Below are 18,603 nucleotides of genomic sequence, written 5' to 3'. Positions count from 1 at the left end.
ATTAGAGAGTTGGTGACATATGCAGTGTTTCAGGACAAGGAGGGGTTTTTTTGTTTGTTTTCCCCACTTTTTCAGTAAAGGAGTCCCTTGGGAATTTGGTACAAGGATCGGTGTCAGTAGTAAGAAGAGGCTAGATGTTTTAGCTTACCTTTTGTTGGCAGTGAAGTCCAATTTTGGAAGGAGGCTTAAAATGAAAAATAGCTAGAAATCAAGGAATAAAATTCATTGTTGTAATACATGAATGAAAATTAAGCTTGTGTATATGGGCCTCCCCTCACCATGTTGGATAAGCATTTTAAGTAATTTCTGAATGTGAAGTTAGACTATTATATTCCTCACCTCTCACCAATGATCCATCCATTTTGGCTGCTCTTTCACAACCACATTTTGGGCTTACTGGTGAACTTCATTCAATTGTATATTTTTGCTATGGGAATTAAAAACACAGACAGAGAAGCATCTGCACTGGGACGGTTTATTGATGTTTTCAAGAGATTCAGTCTTCCTGAAGAAGCTAATGAAACAGAATTTCTACTTCCAGAATCTGTACCTGATCTTTCTTCCAAAGAACAGATCTCTCTCTGCATAAGGCTCTGTTTTTCAGCCAAAGTGATTTGGTAAGCTTCAGCTTCAAGCTGCACGTCAAGATTTGCCTCACTGTATTAAGTCCATTTATTTTGGGTAAGTTTCACTGTCTCAACCCAAAATTTGGTTCATATGACCCAGCTAATAACTCTAATTGTTGTAGAAGTCTCAAGTCTTCACACAGCATTGACAGCCTGGGTCTCAAAGGCTTGTCCAAAATGAATGCAATTGTTTTTGTAATTTAGGAGGAAACCACTTTTTCTACTGCCAGAGCACTTCAAAAAAGAAAAAAACAAGCCATGTAAACAGTATAAATAGCACGTATCATTGCTATCTGCTTTGTCTTCCTTGAAAGCAGAGGAGAACTGAAAAGGAGTTGTTCTGCTCAGAGATCTTCATCAGGGTTTGTTACTCTTCACCGTTTAAGAACAGAGCTCAGCCTGTATTGCTCTTCCAGTTTTCCCACAAAAAAGCTTCGTTTCCTTGTGTCTCTTTTCTTAATAATGTCAGACAGTCATTACAGATCAATGCCCTTTACAAATTTATCTTGGAGGGACAGACAAGAAGGTAGATCACTCATTAGAGAACACATTTGAAAGAAAGCAGACTAGACAATATGACTGCAATGTTCCTCTGCAGCAGTAAGTTCTCGTACCGAAGTTAGCCCATGAAGTTTAATAGTTAAGGAAAAACAGAGTGGGTATTTACTCACACACATTTTTTATGAGAGGAACAACTGGAATGGCAGGAAGAAAACCACACTTTTTAGACAAACTGATATTACATCACATTAGTGGGCCACAGAACTCTTTAAAAAAATAAACCTTTTGAGACATGAGAATGAAATCACATTTTAGCATGCTTTAAATAGCTGAACTGCTCTTCGAAGCATAAGTTTTCAGCTATTGGCAAAGACAATGATATCTCCTCATTTGGAAATTAAAAAGCATTTAGCAATATGTTAAAGCTAGCCTACGTGTAAGTGGGCTAAATACTAGGCAAAGATTTTTCCCTTTTCACATTTAAGATGATACTACTTCATCACTTCTGTAGCTTATATGTTGTTGTGCAGTGCCCCACTGAAGTTTCACATCTACTCTGCGAAAAAGAACAAGAGTAAACATCTTTCTTTTAGGATAGTCACAAATGGTAAAGCCAGTAGTATTTGTTTGTCTGTTTAATTAGATGTTTGCTATTTATCACACACAAGAACTGTAAGCAGAGTCCATGGATTCTTCTGAGCAATATGAAACCTCATGGTTCCATGCCAGTTCAATACTGCCTCTCTCTTTCTCTCTCTCTCTCTTTTCTCCCCCTCCTCCTCTTATCTGCTGTTTTCCCTGGCCCAAGATAGGTTTCCAACTATCTTCATCCGATTTTAAGAACCTTAAGGGAGAGAAAGTTTTACCTTATGACTTCTGCCCAAGAGAGCCTGGCTCTGGGCTTGTGTCGGGTCAGGTACGTCTTAGACCACAGGAAGCTGGATGTTTTTCTTTTGAGGCACTAGAAGTTAGGCTAATAGTAATAGTCAAGTTGCCCAAAGCTAAAGGGACAAGTAGCTCTCATTGCCTTCCTATTTAAACACATGGCCAGTGAAGAAGTCTTTTCCCTTTTTTCCCTGAAATACATTAAGTACAGCTTGCAGTAAGAGATTCCACAGTCTTGCATTCATGCACCTGTAGTCCTAATGTATACTGTCCCGTTTTACTTTATAGTTTCCTCAACCTCACAAGAGAAGTTAACAGTGGGTCTCTCCACATTCGGAGACACACCCATCCTTTTTTATCTCATAATAATTATCGTGTTTATATTTCTTCTTCCACATTCCCAAGCTAAGCCAATACAAGCTCAGTTATATGACAATGTGTTCATGTACCTCTCTTCAGAGAGAGCTGCTGCAGCTGAACAAGACAATTGCAGCATGCTAGTTATACTTGGATTCAATATGCGGTTGAAAAGAGGAGAATGACCAGTTTCCTCATTCGTCTATTTTCAGACATTTAGAAAACCCCACTGTCAGCATCTTGAGTAAAAAATAGGTGACATCTTCATACCCTAGTAAAACCACTTACGCGTGTTAACTTGTTTAAATAAACATCCCCACCTCAAGTGACACAGTGGCCTGCAGTCTTCCTTGATCCATCCACAGAGCAAGAGTTATTTTTACTGAGTCAGTAATCATGCATTATCTTCCAGAGGAAATACTAGCCGGGTACCCCTGCTTGTAACTTCATGATCTGCTGCTCCCAAATCACGTTCCAGTGCTTCCTCTGAACTACTTTTTGTTCTCCTGCCGTCAAGGCTAGTGGTAGCTGTATGGGGGCCAGAAGAACCGTTTGCAGTTATTGTTGTATCACCGTATGTCACAGTAAGGTCACCATCATTCAGAATAAAATCAGAATCCTCTTCTCTAAGCTGTTCTTGATTCTGGAAAAAAAAAGAAAAATCTTTGTACAGTGCACAACATCTGGTCTTTGCCAAGAAGGTAACTGAACAGAAGAGTTTACCTAAGTGTCAATACAGAAGCAGTAAGCGGTAAAGTTCCACCTTAAGAAATGTTAAAAATAACCTAGAACCCGGTGTTTGCAAATCAGCTTACTGCTCCCTGTATAACTACCGCTATTGTGGAGAGATGAGGGGGAGCTGAATCCAAGAACTAGATTATGAAACCGGTAACTAGGGATTTAATAACACTGGAAGTTTACCAGAAGTACAGGAGAGATGAGCAGTATACACTGGTTTTTGCATGACAATTTAGAAGGCAGTACAGGAAAAAGACTGGAGACCAAGCACAACTAAGTCACTCCAGATACAAAGTCAGAGTTGCATCTGTTGCTAATTAGTCAAGTTCATTAGTAGAAGAGTCATGCAAACTGGTAAGAACTCATTAGGCCCAAATTCTTTATATTCAAGGTTTCCTCAACAAATTTTTGTTATAGATCAAAAACTAACGACACTCTTTTAAACTATCTGCTTACTCTTACCTGGTACTAAATAGAGAATTACTTGACCTAGTTCTTAGGAACGCTCCTGAGCCATAGAAGTATGAAAGGCTGATACAAAACTATAAAGCAAGCACTTTCTTGTAACTAGTTCTGATATGTTTTCTTTTCAAAATCATTCAAGAAAGTGGCTCACAAAACCCTGTGAATTTATTTTGGCAGAGATGGGATGAAATATAAGGTCAGAGACTACAAATTGCTGAAGTGTAACAAAACAACTTAATTTGTCTACACAGCATAATACAACAGCGAGCAATTGTACCATGTTTCACTCCTGTTTAACATGGACTTGGTAAAAGGCAAAACAGCTGAATTGGTCAGAAAGCGTGGCTTCCTCATATCTGAAAAGTCTATCAGTACTATAAGCTTGCTTTCTTGCAACTGACAGTAATTATTTCCTCATGTGAATAGCTCCATACTGCTTAGCGAGAGCTGAAATGTGAGTGTGTGTGTTGCTTTTCTCCTTGGTAGGCTGGACACCGACCAGACTACATTCTCAAAATCCATCATTTTCTTCCACTTTGGCAGAGGAAGGAGGACACAGGCTATGTGAGATAGGATGCCAGTGATCAGCCTGACCAGAAAGCCCTACCTGTATTGCAGAACGGGAGTTCAGGGCACTTGAGATTGAAAATGTTGATTAACCTGTTCGTGATGAAAGATGCAGTGCCTGGCTAAATAAAACTTCCTGGGAAAGCTTCCTGTCATTATTTCAGAATGATAATCATCCAAAATAAAGCAGCAGAAGCCTCTAGATGATACAGAATATGTAACTAATGAGGACTGGAAAAGGTGTCAGGAGTTTACCAAAGCCAACGAAAGAGGTGGTGCAGTTCAGTGTCGGGTGCAAGACAAGCCCTACTTAGAATGAATGCTAATTTCTCAGAACCTTCGTGGCATCCAAATTTATCATTACTTATTAGAGACAGGGTTACTGTGATAGAGAGCACTGATCTCAAAGAGCAAATACAGTTTAGGACACTTGCTTTCTTTGATTGCAAAGAAAACACTGAACTACTGTCACTATCTTAAAAAGAAAAAAGCTGAACCCTTTAATCTCTGCCATAGGCGGCAGAAACAGTCTTTACAAGCCTTCCATTGCAGAAAAGTGAAAGTCTGAGGGACAAGACCAAGATGATTAAAAAAGGTACACAAAATAATCGGCTGCTTATGAAAATCTGATATCCCTATATATTCGGTTTCTGAAGAAGAGGCATTCAAATAAAGATGAAAAGCAAAAAAACGAGTAAGAAGCAGGCAGTTTGTGACGGTTGACTGGTTATGTTTTAAGAAGTCGAAGAAGCTGAGAAGCTCTATCACAAGTTGCCTTTCGTGGTGTTTGCCCCTGGAGAGGCACCAAGGAGGGGAAGGCAGGGTTAACAGCACACCAGGAGGTATTGCGATACCAGGGCCACGTGCGAAGCAGCTGCAGCAAGCTCCCAAAGCAATCTCCTGTCTCCGCAATGCTATTTAACAGCGAATCCTTGCAGCCACCTATCAGATAAGAAACTGGTAAGAACGCACACTACACTTGAGCTTCCCCAAAAGGTTGAAAAGTTCTTGGAAGCACGACACCGAAAGGAGAGGGCCACAGCCTTTATACTCTACGGCAAGTCCTAACTCAGTCTTTGCTGGTTTGTCCCAGGCTATAGTTACACGTACGTAAACATGATCAGTTCCAGAGAAAACATCGAGCTTTCTCTCAACACAGTGAGCAAACATTGCCTTGTACAAGCCAAGTTCCACTTACTTATTTCACTTCTGAATAGCACTGCAAGCAGCAGGCAATTTAATTCCTATATTTCCCCAGAGAACATCCATGATCAATCCTATGTAGTATACGGATTTGCTATGTTTGCAAGCAAAGAGGATGGGTGAATAAACCTACTATGCTTCATGCAGCATGAACAATTCTTTCAAGAAAGACAGGAAATGTATCCAAGTAGATCCCTAGAGACTTGAAATTCTTCCAAGAATAACCCTAAACTGGCCTCTGCAATCCCCTACAGTTCTGCAGGAATAGCTTCAATTCACCCAAAAAACATAGGTCTGAACTTCACTGCTTAAACTGACAAACTAGAATGGCTAAGTATCTAAACCCAGAAACCTACAAAAGACTGAATTTTGCTTTGATGTGCTGACCATAACCCTGAGGGACCTCACAGCATTCTGTTCCATCTGTGGTAAAATCTGCTCATGCTCCTAAGAATGCGTGCTGGAGACGTTAAAACAGCTAAAGCTTATTTAGAGTTACTGCTTACAAAGCCCGTCTTTATTGCCTCCTAAAGCAGTGCAAAAAGAAGCACATGCAAAATACGCCGCACATACAAAGCGCTGGTAGCCATCACGTACGCTGCTGGTGCTGAATACAACACAGACATCACGGATGACAAAACTTGCATCAGAAGTGGCTCCAAAGCAAAAGCATCAAGTAGCATGCATGCAAAATATATTACAACTTAAATCTGATGCTCCATTTAGAGTGTCTCTATTTCTCAGCTGGGTTCAAATTCACCAAGGAAATGAAACAATTTTTGCTATGAAGCTAGAAGCACTAAGAAAGGGGAGGGGGGAGGCATGGCTGAACAGTTTTCTTATTAATTTTCAGAGTTACCTCCTCCAAGACTTATATATAGACTGCAAATGAAGTTTCTTTACTGGGTTTGCATATTTAGAAAAATAATTCAATTCCCTCTACTTTCATGCCAAGTTGTCACACTGTGTATGGTACAAGAACTAAACTTTCAAAAAAAGAAAATGGGTGGGAGCACGTGTAGGACAGAAAAACACCCCCCTGAACAAGCAAGCAAACAAAAAACCAACTCCCCAGGGAGTGCTTCATCAGGAAGAGCAGATGATAACACAGGTGCTTCTTCCAAATGGGGTAAATGGTTGATGAAACAGAATTACTAAAAGTTTCAAAGGACATGTCAAAAGGGAAGAAAAAAAAGTGACCGACATCAGTTTGGGATAAATTGGAAAGCCCTGCCAAATGGTCGTGCACTGAAAATAACACCAGGAGAGAAAAATACGAGCGAATTTTTGAAAATGATAATTTTAAATACTAACTACAGCAGCCTTTCATGCTTTTAAGTTCTGACTTCGATTCTGTTTGGGTGGGAAGCACTTAATGGTGAGCCTAATGGCGCAGTCTTAAAGCAGTGGGAGAACATCAGCAAGGAATAGTAGCGACAGCTCTGGAAAAAATCCACTGTACCTCACCCCTGCATGCTGACTCAGAACCTTACATGTACACCATGCAAATTCAAGCTTAGATGACACAATCTCATATTTTGGAATAGGTTGTAGGTGGACTATGTAATAACATTGTTTGACTTTCAGACTTTAAAACCCCCCATTGGCATCTAATTAAAAAAGATGTACTGCCACTCACGGAAGCGAAAATGAATTCTAAATAAAGTTGTAATAAAGCCACAGGGAAAAAACCCAACAAAAGCTGAAAACAATACACAAATATACAGTCAATACAGCCACATACTTGTACGCTTTCTTCTCTATGTAGATGTCATAACTGCTCAGACATGCACTGAATGAGATCTAGGATTTACTACTACTTTTTGAAACATATTTTCCAGCTATGTTACATCCTGTTGAGTATTTACAGACTTTTTGTGTGTTTAATTCAAAGTCTATAGTCTTTAATTCTCTCAGATGTACCATTCCATTTTCCTGGAAATACCTCACAAAAGCACAGCTATTCCAAGCAGTTTCTGTCCCCCCAAAGACACGGCTCTCTCAGTAGCTTCACCTGCACTTAACAGGAAGGCAAAAGATTCCACAGCTTTTTAGCCAGTAATAAAATGGTACAGTCACAGTGCTATAGCACAGCCAGCCATGCAAAGAAACGAAAAGCAGTAATAAAGCAACTGCAGAGTTTGGAAATCTTGAAAAGAAGCTAGAAATAAAATCTCAAAATTATAGTCTTTCCTAAGACTAATGCAGCAATGCACCGAAATAGGAACAAGAAAAGAGAATACAATGTGAAAGTTCCACATTATACACCTTAACAAAGTATGCAGCCTTATAAGCATTTTTAATGAAGAAGTTAAGACTGAGAGAGAGAGAGAGAGAGAGAGAGAGAGAGAGAGAGAGAGAGAACCAATCCAATTAAAGAATAATTTTCCACACGTGGTAGTAGCTAAGAATGAGGAGTAAAGAGAAAAAAAAGAGCCCAACTGTTAGAGACAATGAAAGCCAAAGCTTGCATGTTCATTCTGGTTAGATCCTCAGTTACTGGACAACTAATCTTATAAGATCATACATAGATAGACACATGGGCAACACACAAGTAGGCTAATTGGTCTGATGGATGCCTTCCAGCCTAGATCTGTTTTAAGATCTCCAGTGGCATTGCAAAGATGGGAACAAGGCCAATTTCTTGCATTACTAATAGCTCCAAATAGGCAGCAGACATTTCAAATTTCTTTAAAATTTTACTGTCAGGTAAAAGTAAAATGCTAGTGATATCAGAAAGAAATGCAGGGAAGTATTTCAAAGTTGCAAGTGGAATTCATAACTCTCTAGGAAAAGATTAATAGAAATCTGGTCCAAGACTACTCGAACATAGCAGAGATGTCACCGTTCCAGAGAACCTGCAAATTTGAGTGATCCCACATAGTACTATGGTTTTATTTACAAGCAGCTCATAAAAAGTTGTACATTTCAGAAGCACTGTACAGATAGGAATGACATGTATCAGGATCCTGCAAGAGTAATAGGAGAATGAAGCATTAATTATTGCAAGACATGGCTGTAAAGACAGTATAGTGACCTGCTAGACTGAGTTAAGTAAGTGATTAACGGTCTCTGAAATATGATCTCAAATTTCACAGTGGAAACAATGAAGGGAAGCTCTACCAGATTTCTTTCCAGCATGGGTAAATGTGTCAGTGTCTTCTCTGAAGGAGACCTCAACGCAACCTTAGCAGTAACAGGAAAAGAATCTTGTCCAAAAGTGCTGATAAGGGACTGAATATTTTGAAGTGATTCACTGAACTGGTTTATTGACTCGGCCTGTAATTTTCCAATATCCTTAAATGTTATTTTTTTTAATGTAGTATTTCAACAATAAGATCATCTCTGATTTCTACTAACAGAAGCTGTTGCCTCAGGGAAGAGTATCTTAAATCTTTTCTGCCTGGGACAAACCAGCACTTTCTCGCAGTACGCATATCATACCAACCTTTTGCCTAAAAAGAAAGAACCTGCTTTGCTGAAGTTAAATAAAACACAAAATATTGAGTCATTCTACTTACATCATAAACCTGGGGACTTGTCAGACAGCGGGCTATCAGGCCACACCAGCTGGGTAGAGTTGTGGTTAACGGAGGGCCACTGTGAGTGAGAATTGGCTTTAAATAACTTAAGTAGTTAAGGAAAACACATCAGTGCTGGAAAACCACTACTGAAAATAAAAAACAATTGTACATAAATGTGGTTCTGCCTTCGACCTATATGCTGCTCAATAACTGTATATAAAACATCCATTGGAAAAAATCTGCATTTGTAAACAAATAAATGAAAAACATCTCCCCCCAACATTTTTCCCTTGATCCTTTTAAAGTCAGTTTCTTTACCCACACATTTACTGCAAGGGGAACTAGCTACCTCTTTTCTTAAAGTTTCAAGCAGTTGCAGCGTTTCCAGGTTTTGGGCTCTCTCGAGCCAAAAGGAGCAAGCAGAGGTACAAGTGCTTTAATGTTAATAGGTCCAAGGGTGTTTCTGCTCTGCAGATGGGAGCATGGTGTTGAGATTGCAAGCTAGAGATAACAAGGTGACACACCTATGTGGCCCAACACAGCGAAATAAAGAAATACTGCCCATCCAACGCCCTCCAAGCAATGCAGCCACCTGAACTGGTCCACTGCTAGCTGGTCACTGGCCACAGAGATGCAGCCAGAGATCTTACTCTGGCAAGGCTCAAAGACATCTCTGCAGTGCACATATACGTACCACATAGAGCCTCAGAAAGGCAAAGGAAAAGCTGTATGGCAAGAACCACGTAACACAGCATGGAAGGAAAGCATCTGCCCAGGCAACGCTACCTAGATTACATTGAGAGGGCACGGGGGTGGGAAAGGAAGGTGTCTTTACACCTCTGCTCATAGGTCTGCCCCCAGGTAAATCCGTATTTGTTCACGCTAGTACTCCAGAGTGATGATATGCCTGAGAAAATGCTCAAGAGTCAAAAAAGGTGTCCCTGCTACAGAGCAGCATGCTGCAGAGCTCAGGAGGAAAGCGCTAAGACTTCCAAACACTGTCTGAAATCAGGACCAGAAGGTTTTTTTTTTAATGTTTTTTTTGTTTGTTTGTTTTAAGTCAGTCTGATTATTTTAAATGTAAATATATATTGCTGTTATTCAAGTTACTTTCTTAGGCCTCTAAGCACAGAGAGAATCAAGTCCACTTGTGAAATTAACAGTTTCCCTGATGCTCACAACAAATCAGGTGCTTGGGGGAAAGAGGGGGTTAAAAAAAAGGGGCTGTTTTAGCAGAGATGTATCCCTCCCCTTTAGCAGAGCCTGTTTACTTGAGCACATAACGGCTCGATTATGCCACTGCAGAGTTATATTTCCTCCTTCCCTCCCCCAGTAACAGTGTGGCTACACCCAGTCCTGGAAAGAAATAAACTCTTCCCGCTTACACTAACCTACCAGCCCCTGCATTGCCCTGTAGCAGACAGGCACACAGTGACTCAGTCATAATAAAACAACCCCAGTAAAAGACATCTGGTACTTCCTCAAAGTTGCAGTTTTCTTCGTATTTAACAATTGTGGGTGAACCCAGGGAACAGCCCATGACATTAAATGAACTCTGCGTTCCACAGGAATGAAGTTCCCAGTTATCCATCCACACAGAGCTCTGCAGGCAATAGCCAGCGTTGGAGCACACTGCCAAGTGCATCTTACTCGCATCTTTTTCAAGTTAAGTTCCCTTGCAAAGAGTGAATTTTGAGACAATCTGCCTTTCTACCCACAAACCAAGTGAATGCATCAGCAAAAAATATTTTGACATTTAGCCATGGGTATAGAGGTGGCAATTCTAAAGATCATCCCTTCCACGCAATTTAAGCCCACCCAGCCGATGTTTATCTGAATGCCTCCTTGCATCGGAAGGAGCAGAATTTTACCTCTAAGATACAGTAAGACAGTTCTGCCTCCGGATATCAGTTTCCTTGGCACAAACTTCACAGAAACCTTCCCTAAAGATTGCTAGTCACCACTGAAAAAGCAAGTGCACTACCAGCACCCTTTAAGTTTCTGCAAAACAGCTAATTAAGCTGTAATTTTCACCTAGCACTCCCCCAGCCCTTGCTGCAGCTGCTAGGGACTGCACTTGTGCTAGCATCAGCTGAGGGGAAGTCAGCATTGCCAACGACTCCTTTTCTCATTGGGGACATCCCTTTTGTAAAGGCAGGGGAAGAGGATAGCTCTGCTTCCTTCTTAAAAGGACAAAAAAGCAGCAGTCAGCCACAGCCAGATCCTTCCGTGGTCTTACTGCAGAAGTCTTTTTTTCAATACACTGACACCAGCCACTAAAGCTCAAAGGGTTAACTTGAAATTACTAACTTTTATGAGTATTTAAACTAGCACATACACTCCCTTCTGGGCTTTGACCCAATACCACTGCATCTGAACGCATCAGTCACAAACAGATCTTATCCTGAACAGGCAAGTGCTATTAGGACCTGAATGCTTTCAGCGCTATACCTGGGTTTCCCTGGGTGGGAAATCTTGATGCACAAGGCATGGAAGGAAATTACTGTGCTCTAGCCAGGCCAGCAATCTCTCATCAACCAATGGCCAAGACCCCAGCAAAACACTCACTTCTCAGATGCAAGCTGCAACAAGATTAAGGCCCTGTCACAGTTTTTTACATATATTTAACTGCCCCAGAAATTACTAGGAATCAAGAACTGAAACTTCTTTGAATTTCTGGGTATAAGTGACTTGCCATGGCCACAAGATTATCTTTGCCATTTTCCACTAAGTCAGTATAAGCTGTTAAGGAGGGGCACCTGTATGATATACTGATTAAGAATATGCTAAGTAGATTAAAAAAAAAAGAGACACAAGTGGGAAAGACAGGACAGCTACACAAAAATTGCTCAGAAGCTTAAACAAGGCTATCTAAATAGTATAATAATAGCTTCAGAAAGGTTGTACAGTACTACATACACACAAGGACACTCTCTGCTTTAACACTCATAGGAAGTTCTGGATATACTGAAGGGAATAAGCTGGATCACATGTAGATTTTTAGTTCCAGAACTTCCCGTATCAGCGATGGGTTTCCAAAGAGGACTTCATCACAAAAGCAGATGGCTCTTCAGAGCAATAAGTGGGGGCTTAGACATGTACAATGAACTGGAAAACTAGTTTGTACTATAGGCATCAGTGAAGATGAGAACAGATTAATGGAATAAATCAGAGGATCTGAAATAGTTAATTCGTTGTCTTACTGTTTAGGAAGGAACTTCAGCTCCTAAAACTGACTTGTTTCTGTCCTCCAGCGAGTATAACATACCATGCATTAAGGAAAGGAAAGGTCTGTCTTCTGAGTCAGCAAGTTCAAGCTTCAGTTCTGTGCCTTGAACCTGTCAAATATTTGATCTTTCTCCTGTTTGACACTCTCAAGTGCTTAAGGCTACATATGGGTACATGGAAAGGAAAAAAGTGAATATTTCATGCCTTGAAGCTAAGTTGTGTTTTCAAAAGGATACTTATGGTCAAAGCTATACCATAGTCTGAAGAGCCAAGCACTTTCCTGCTTTGTCCTGTTCCTTCTTTCAGAATCTGGGCCATCCTAAAAATAAGATAAAAACATATTCAATTATTTCAGGCAGAAAAAACCCAAATCATACATTCCAATCATTCATTTTACAATGTCCTGTGCAAAAAAGCCAAATTACTTCAATATTGTACTTAGACTGCAGAAGAAAGCTATTTAGAGACATGCTTATATTGAGAAGGTTACTTTCCTTAGAAAGACCAGAAATTACTGCAGAGAAGAAGTAGGCCCTCTTCATTACCCTCAAGTTACCTTAATGAGCCCTCTACCACCAAGTTTCCTTGAGTCTAAAAGCTTATTGCACGGTTAATGCAGTAATGGATACAGAAATAAGTCCAAAACTGACAAATAAGCCTCACTGATGTCCCATCCCCACCTTCCTCCCCAAATAAATGAACTGGAATAATCCAGACTGATCCCTATTCATTGTTGGGTTGGCTTCCTTAATGCTAGGTCTATTTGATGTTCTTTCTTTAAGCCTACTGCTTCCTTGGAAGAATAAGGGAATTTACCATACCTGACAAACTCTCGCAAACCTGATGAAAAATATGACGCTTAAAAGAAAATGCTTAACAGGGAATCCATATAAAATCACAGTTGAGGAAGGTCACGCAAATTTCGTAAGTGCTAGATCAAGCTCAGATATATCTAACACTGCTAATAGTGTTAAATATAATCCCTTTACTAGCTGTACTGCAAGTCATCACACCAGCTGGTCTGCAGCTGCATTTGTTTTTACTTTTGTTACTGTTTTGGGTTGGGTTGGGTTTTTTGGGTTTTTTTTGGCTGGAGGCCAAAGTTAAGTGCAGGAAAACAGTTGAAGTGAGAACGCCTTGTATGAATCATCTTCCAAACTACTAGAAAAGAACAAGACGGGATTGTCCTGTGTACTTCTGATCTGCAAAAAATCCATGATCTACCAAGAGTTAAAGCTTAGTACATTTTCACTCCCAAATGATATATTTTCTTTAACTGTGACATGCTGCTAATCCTGGCTTGGTGAAAGAGGAATCCAAAGGGAACTGACTAATGGAGTCCATCAGGAATGCAATGCACAGCTAAAGAGGGAAACAAACGGGTAAGTGCTCTATGTTTACATGGGAAAAAGGCAAACAAGTTATTTCCACCCAGACACTGAATGAGAACAGAATACCCATGCTCTTTTCATGTTAAAGCAATTCCTCAAATACTGACAAGCTCAGTCTGAACTGGCCAAAGCCATCTTACCACGATACCACTTCCTAACCTTGGTTTTATGCCATAACTGCGGCCTCATTGTAGAAGGTGTTTTAAGGGCTGGCCTTCTAGTTGCTTCCAGATAGCTACAAAAGCAAGTTCACCATTTTTGGCACTCAAACCCACCATTTCAGAATCTATTTTGTGTGCTGGACACAGGCTTCTACAAAGAACACAGAGATGCCTAATGCAGTTTCTGCAATGGAAGAGATACTTCCTGAGCAAGTAACTCTTATCTGTACAACCTGTGACAAAAAAAAAAGACAAGGCAGGAGAAACCACTCATAAGAAAGCTGATCCCAAATACAGCGAGTATCCCATGCATGTATCTGTGACCAGTGTGAACACCAGCATCATACAACCTGAGGTTTACGAAGCAGAGTTCACACTCTTGCACCCTATGCATCCTCTGGGTCCAAAGTCATCCGCCTTTCCTGCCATTCAACTTCCTCTAGCAGGTTCCTACGTAAGCAACCAGTTGTGCTACTGGACAATTAGTGTCAAGCAGTACTCTGGGAGAGTGTAAACTAAGGTCTGGACAGAGGAAGCTCCCAGTTAAGCCTCAGGAACTGTTGGGTGGTTTGTTTTTTTCCAGACCTTTCACTCCTCCTGTGAATTCACTCAGTTTACAGATGAGGAAAATTGAAATTTCTACTATGAACAACATTTTTTAGATAGTCTCGTTTGCCAATAGCATATTGCAGGGAAAAAAAGTCTATTCTCGGGTTGTTACTGATACATAGAAAGCTGCACTAAAGATTCACAGCAACAGTTTGCTGAATATAAATGACAATTTTCCAGTGCGCCTTTTGCCTCATACAGGTGGTAGGTAGTACAGGCAAGATCCAGCTGGCTTGCGGTACGGTATACAGGAGCTGAGATCAGACTAGCGAATTTAATCTTTGATTCTAAGCAAGTCCAAGGACCAAAATTTGGTATGAATTATTGAACAGAAGCCAAGAGGGTTATCCCTGGGTCAGTCTTGGGGAGGACTGTTTATGCTGTAGCATGTTAAAAGCAAGCATGTTGGGTGGGTGGGGGAAGAGGAAAGCACGTTGTTAAATAGAGTGTATTAGTAGATTTAGGAAGGGTTTTGATGCCTTTTATATATATATATGTATACACAAAAATTTGAATGCTGCAGCATTACACCCAACACCACAGAATATAATATTCAAGTAATGCCCACTGAAAAACAAAGTAAAATGCGTTACTGAATTGCCAGCTAGGAGAGAAAGGTTTTATCCATGCACATAGCTTCTGCAGTTCTTTATCGTCTCAGTTATAAAATAAGATCGGCCTAATAGAGAAGTTATGTAATTACTTACTCCTTGTAAGACTTGAAAGCTGTCATTAGTAGGTGGAGGATCCTGATCTGGGTCAACCCCAACCCTACAGAAACATTAAGAAAACAAAGCAAGTGGTGTTACTGAGGGTTGCAAATGCTGTAAGTTTGGCAGAATGCATTTTAAAAGCACTTTAAGCACCTAGCAAAGCTGCATTCAGAGGGGTTATAAGAATAGTTTGAGGAAGAGCTGTCCATTATTCCCCTGCAGTTACATAGCTATAAACAAGATACTTTTTCACTCAAGCAGCAACTACCTGTAGATAACAGCTTAACTCCATCTCAGCATCAACTTTAACTACTTACCTTTGTTGCCAATTCTTTTAGGATACTGGCAAACACTATTTTTGGCTTAAAAGGTGAACTGTGGGTGGCATCCTCTTCAGTGGAGGACATCCCTCACATCCAGCAGCAAGAAACCAGAGATTAAGGATAAACCCAGCCTAAATCTTTGACACAGCAAATAACTTAGCTGCCAGATAGGCCTGAGAATGGCTCAAATATACGATTTAAAAAAAGCACACACACACACCAAATTTTAATGCAGTGTGAAGCAACAAAAATACTTTATAAAGACTCATTAATTTGCTGCAAGTTTCGTTTACCAAACACAACACAGCCACAGTGGATTAACAAGAGGTCTGTCTAGTCCAGCCTCCCACCTGAGTGAGGGAGGGTCTGTATAACGAGATGGTGGATGATTACAGAATAATATGTTAATAAGGAACTGTCTACTCGCTTTTGCATAGTTAGCGAGCATCTTGTTACTGAACCGTCCTTTCACATAGTGCTCCTATCCAAGATGGGTATTTAATCCTTGTAATTATGTTCACGTTCTTCTGGTCTGTTTTGGGGGTAGCTATTTGTTAAGATTAGACTTGTCTCGTTTTAAATCCTATTCATGCCTTAATCTCTGTGCTCTCTTGTAGAACCTAGACCTTCAACCGCAAATGTTAGGTAAGATTGTCAGGTAAGACTGTCAGTCTCAAACATGTTGTGTTTCAGTCCTACCATGTTGCATAGTAAGTGTAGGAAAATGCACGCAGTAACAAAAACATATTGTCTGAAACGGCTAACTTCTTCCTTTCCCCTCTCTTGGAAGGGACTGAGCTGGCTTAGTGCAATTTCTTTGTTACCTAGACTTTGTGTCAGCTATTTCTAGCCACGGTGTTTATACAACATACCTGAGGATCACCAGAAACCAACAGAACCTTGCTGGTAAGACCACATCATTTGTGTGTCCCAGGGACATGTACTTGCATAAGGCAAGTAGTGATCCAGACATGATTTACCTTCAGGCACAGAAGATAGCATGGATTAAACTAAAAGGGAACACCTTCAAATAACTTCCAGGGCAGCACTTTCTAATAGAACAACAGAAGAAGAAAAGTAGGCATTGAACTAAAGTTTTAAGTCATCCTTGTGGACTCACGGCCAATCCAAGACCTCACATGACAATGTAGTTCAGGGAAAATCCAGAAGGCCACTCTAAGACAGCCTGCAGCAGCCTCATATAGAGCTAGTGCTGACCCAGTCCTCTGCTTGGATTTCTTCCTGAGTCTTTCCTTTCCTCATCACAGCCTTTTTCCACATACAGAGTCATCTTAACCCTTAGGCACATTTGGCCTGGGAATTCATTGGCACTGACCAGCCTCCAGACTAAAAAGCTTCACTAGTTTAAGGGAATACTGGGCAGACAGTTAGGTACTGGATTGTTACACATGCTAAAATAAAATGCCACACACAAGAGCTCTGAAAGGTTACAAGGGCTTAGATGTTACTGCTTAGGCTATTACTAAGCAGTGAAGACCTAAGAAGGGTTTTCTGCACACGAACGAGCTACCTAATGAAGCCTCACGCAAAAGGCTGACAAGCAACATCAGGAAACCCACTCAGTATGGCAATATATATAAGATTGCACATTCCTTTATAAGGACACATAAGAATAAAAGAAAAAGATTTGTGGCTTTCCAAACTCCAGCTGCACATTGGGGAGGTTCAACGCACGATGCACAGCAACCACGCTTATGTTAGCCGTGCAGCTGGCAATATGAACAGGGAGTTCAAGAAGCTCATTCCAGAAGATGAACATAGCTTGCATTCCCTAAATAGTTTTAACTCATTGGGCTACCCATTCACTTCACAGTACATAAGAAAACCAAACAATTCAGAATGTCTCAGCTTTTACTTGACTTACAAGGTTGTGCATTTGTTTTCGGAATTTTAACTGCCCTTACACAGGGGAAGGGGGCTTAGTGGAGGACCAAAGCAGGATGGCCATACTCTTCAGTGAAAAGTCATAGCACATCACATAGTAATTCCCATGACTACTTTTTGTACCTTTCAACCAGCATACTGTGTCTCTTATCCTCTACTCTAGCATGAATTGTATAGGAAGCTTTATTTTTTTGTAGCAAGTCTGCCTGTTTAACTTTCAAGGTATATACACCCTGCTCTCATGACAAGCATCACATTTTTGCAGGCCCTGCCCCCAAATTTCTGAGAAAGCCTCATCTTTATCACCTGAAACAAAACAATACCAAAAACCAGTCAAGTCCCTCCGAACCTCCTTTACAGTGAAGAGAAGCACAGAAAACATTTAGTTACTTCATCCTTACTTTACTTCCATAATTAAAAGTACAAGTAAAGCTGATGCATGTATGTCTTCAACATAATTTTTTCCTGGTGGTTAAAAGAAAAAAAATCCATCTCACATCCTTAAGTACATTTAAAAAGCTTCCCATAATTTAAATGTGCTGTAAAGGCCAATATCAGTTCTCATTTATTTAATTGGTTTTTAAATTAAGAAAAATTGTTACTGGATTGATTTATGCAGATCCCCTCTCAGAGATCAGGGGCACAGAGAGTGCAGCCTTGCTAATGACTGTGGTGTTCTGCTCAAACCCCCTAGCAGAAAGGCAGGCGAGCAAGCAAGCTCTGGTTGCAAACAGTGCTTTGCTGAAAAGGCACAGACTGCGTGATGAGGACTGGGGGGCACGTCGGCTGCAGGACAGCCAAAGCCAGGGCAGTGCAGATGCCAGCAGGCATCTTTGTTTTCCTCTCCACCCTTTCTGAAAGCCCACTGCAGCAGTTGTGTGTGGATTCCCTGAGGGTGTACAGTAGCAATTCAAGTAACTCACTCTGAAAAAGCAGATGTCAGATGAAGATAACGAGCAGTCTTTCAGCTGTAACAATGCATATATATCCCAAAACTGATGAAAAAATCCCTCTATTTCCCCCATTGGCATCAATTCGGTATTTGATAGATACCTTAATACTTCAGTACAGACATTTACTAGTACATAAAGTTCAGCCATCTTTATTTCTGCCTTGGGAAGTTTATACTGGAATCTGCAGACAAAAGTATGCTACAGTAAAAATCCAATTTAAGTACAGTTCTTCACTCCTCCCTAATTAAAATATCTTTTTGTTTTTAAGGCATAAAAGGCTTTCTGTAATAGCAAAGGGACTACCATTGAGCTCCTAACACCCAATATAGCAAAGCACTGCATTTCTGCTCTTAACTGACTCCTGACCTTCTTGGTCCTTATTCTACAGCTAGAACTCCAGCATCACATGTAGGAGACTAGTTACTCAGATTTAATCCCTCAAAAACTAAGCCTA

General features: G+C 40.5%; 1 protein-coding gene across 1 annotated transcript in view; it reads right to left on the bottom strand.

Moving 5' to 3' along the window:
• Positions 1–2,589: 2,589 nt before the first annotated feature.
• The window catches only part of SLC9A7 (solute carrier family 9, subfamily A (NHE7, cation proton antiporter 7), member 7), a 47,562-nt gene continuing 31,548 nt past the window's right edge, over positions 2,590–18,603 (bottom strand). Inside the window, exons 15-18 of the mRNA XM_009331306.1 lie at positions 14,963–15,026; positions 12,331–12,413; positions 8,864–8,969; positions 2,590–3,012 (exon numbers count right to left, since the gene is read on the bottom strand). Of these exons, the coding sequence (XP_009329581.1) occupies positions 2,764–3,012; positions 8,864–8,969; positions 12,331–12,413; positions 14,963–15,026 (502 nt within the window). The 3' untranslated portion in view covers positions 2,590–2,763. The remainder of the gene's footprint in view (positions 3,013–8,863; positions 8,970–12,330; positions 12,414–14,962; positions 15,027–18,603) is intronic.

This window comes from Pygoscelis adeliae, unplaced genomic scaffold (genome assembly GCF_000699105.1).
Source record: "Pygoscelis adeliae isolate BGI_AS28 unplaced genomic scaffold, ASM69910v1 Scaffold149, whole genome shotgun sequence".
Lineage (NCBI taxonomy): Eukaryota > Metazoa > Chordata > Aves > Sphenisciformes > Spheniscidae > Pygoscelis > Pygoscelis adeliae.
Note: the sequence above shows the minus strand (reverse complement) of the source record. Positions and strands in the feature narration are given on the sequence as shown.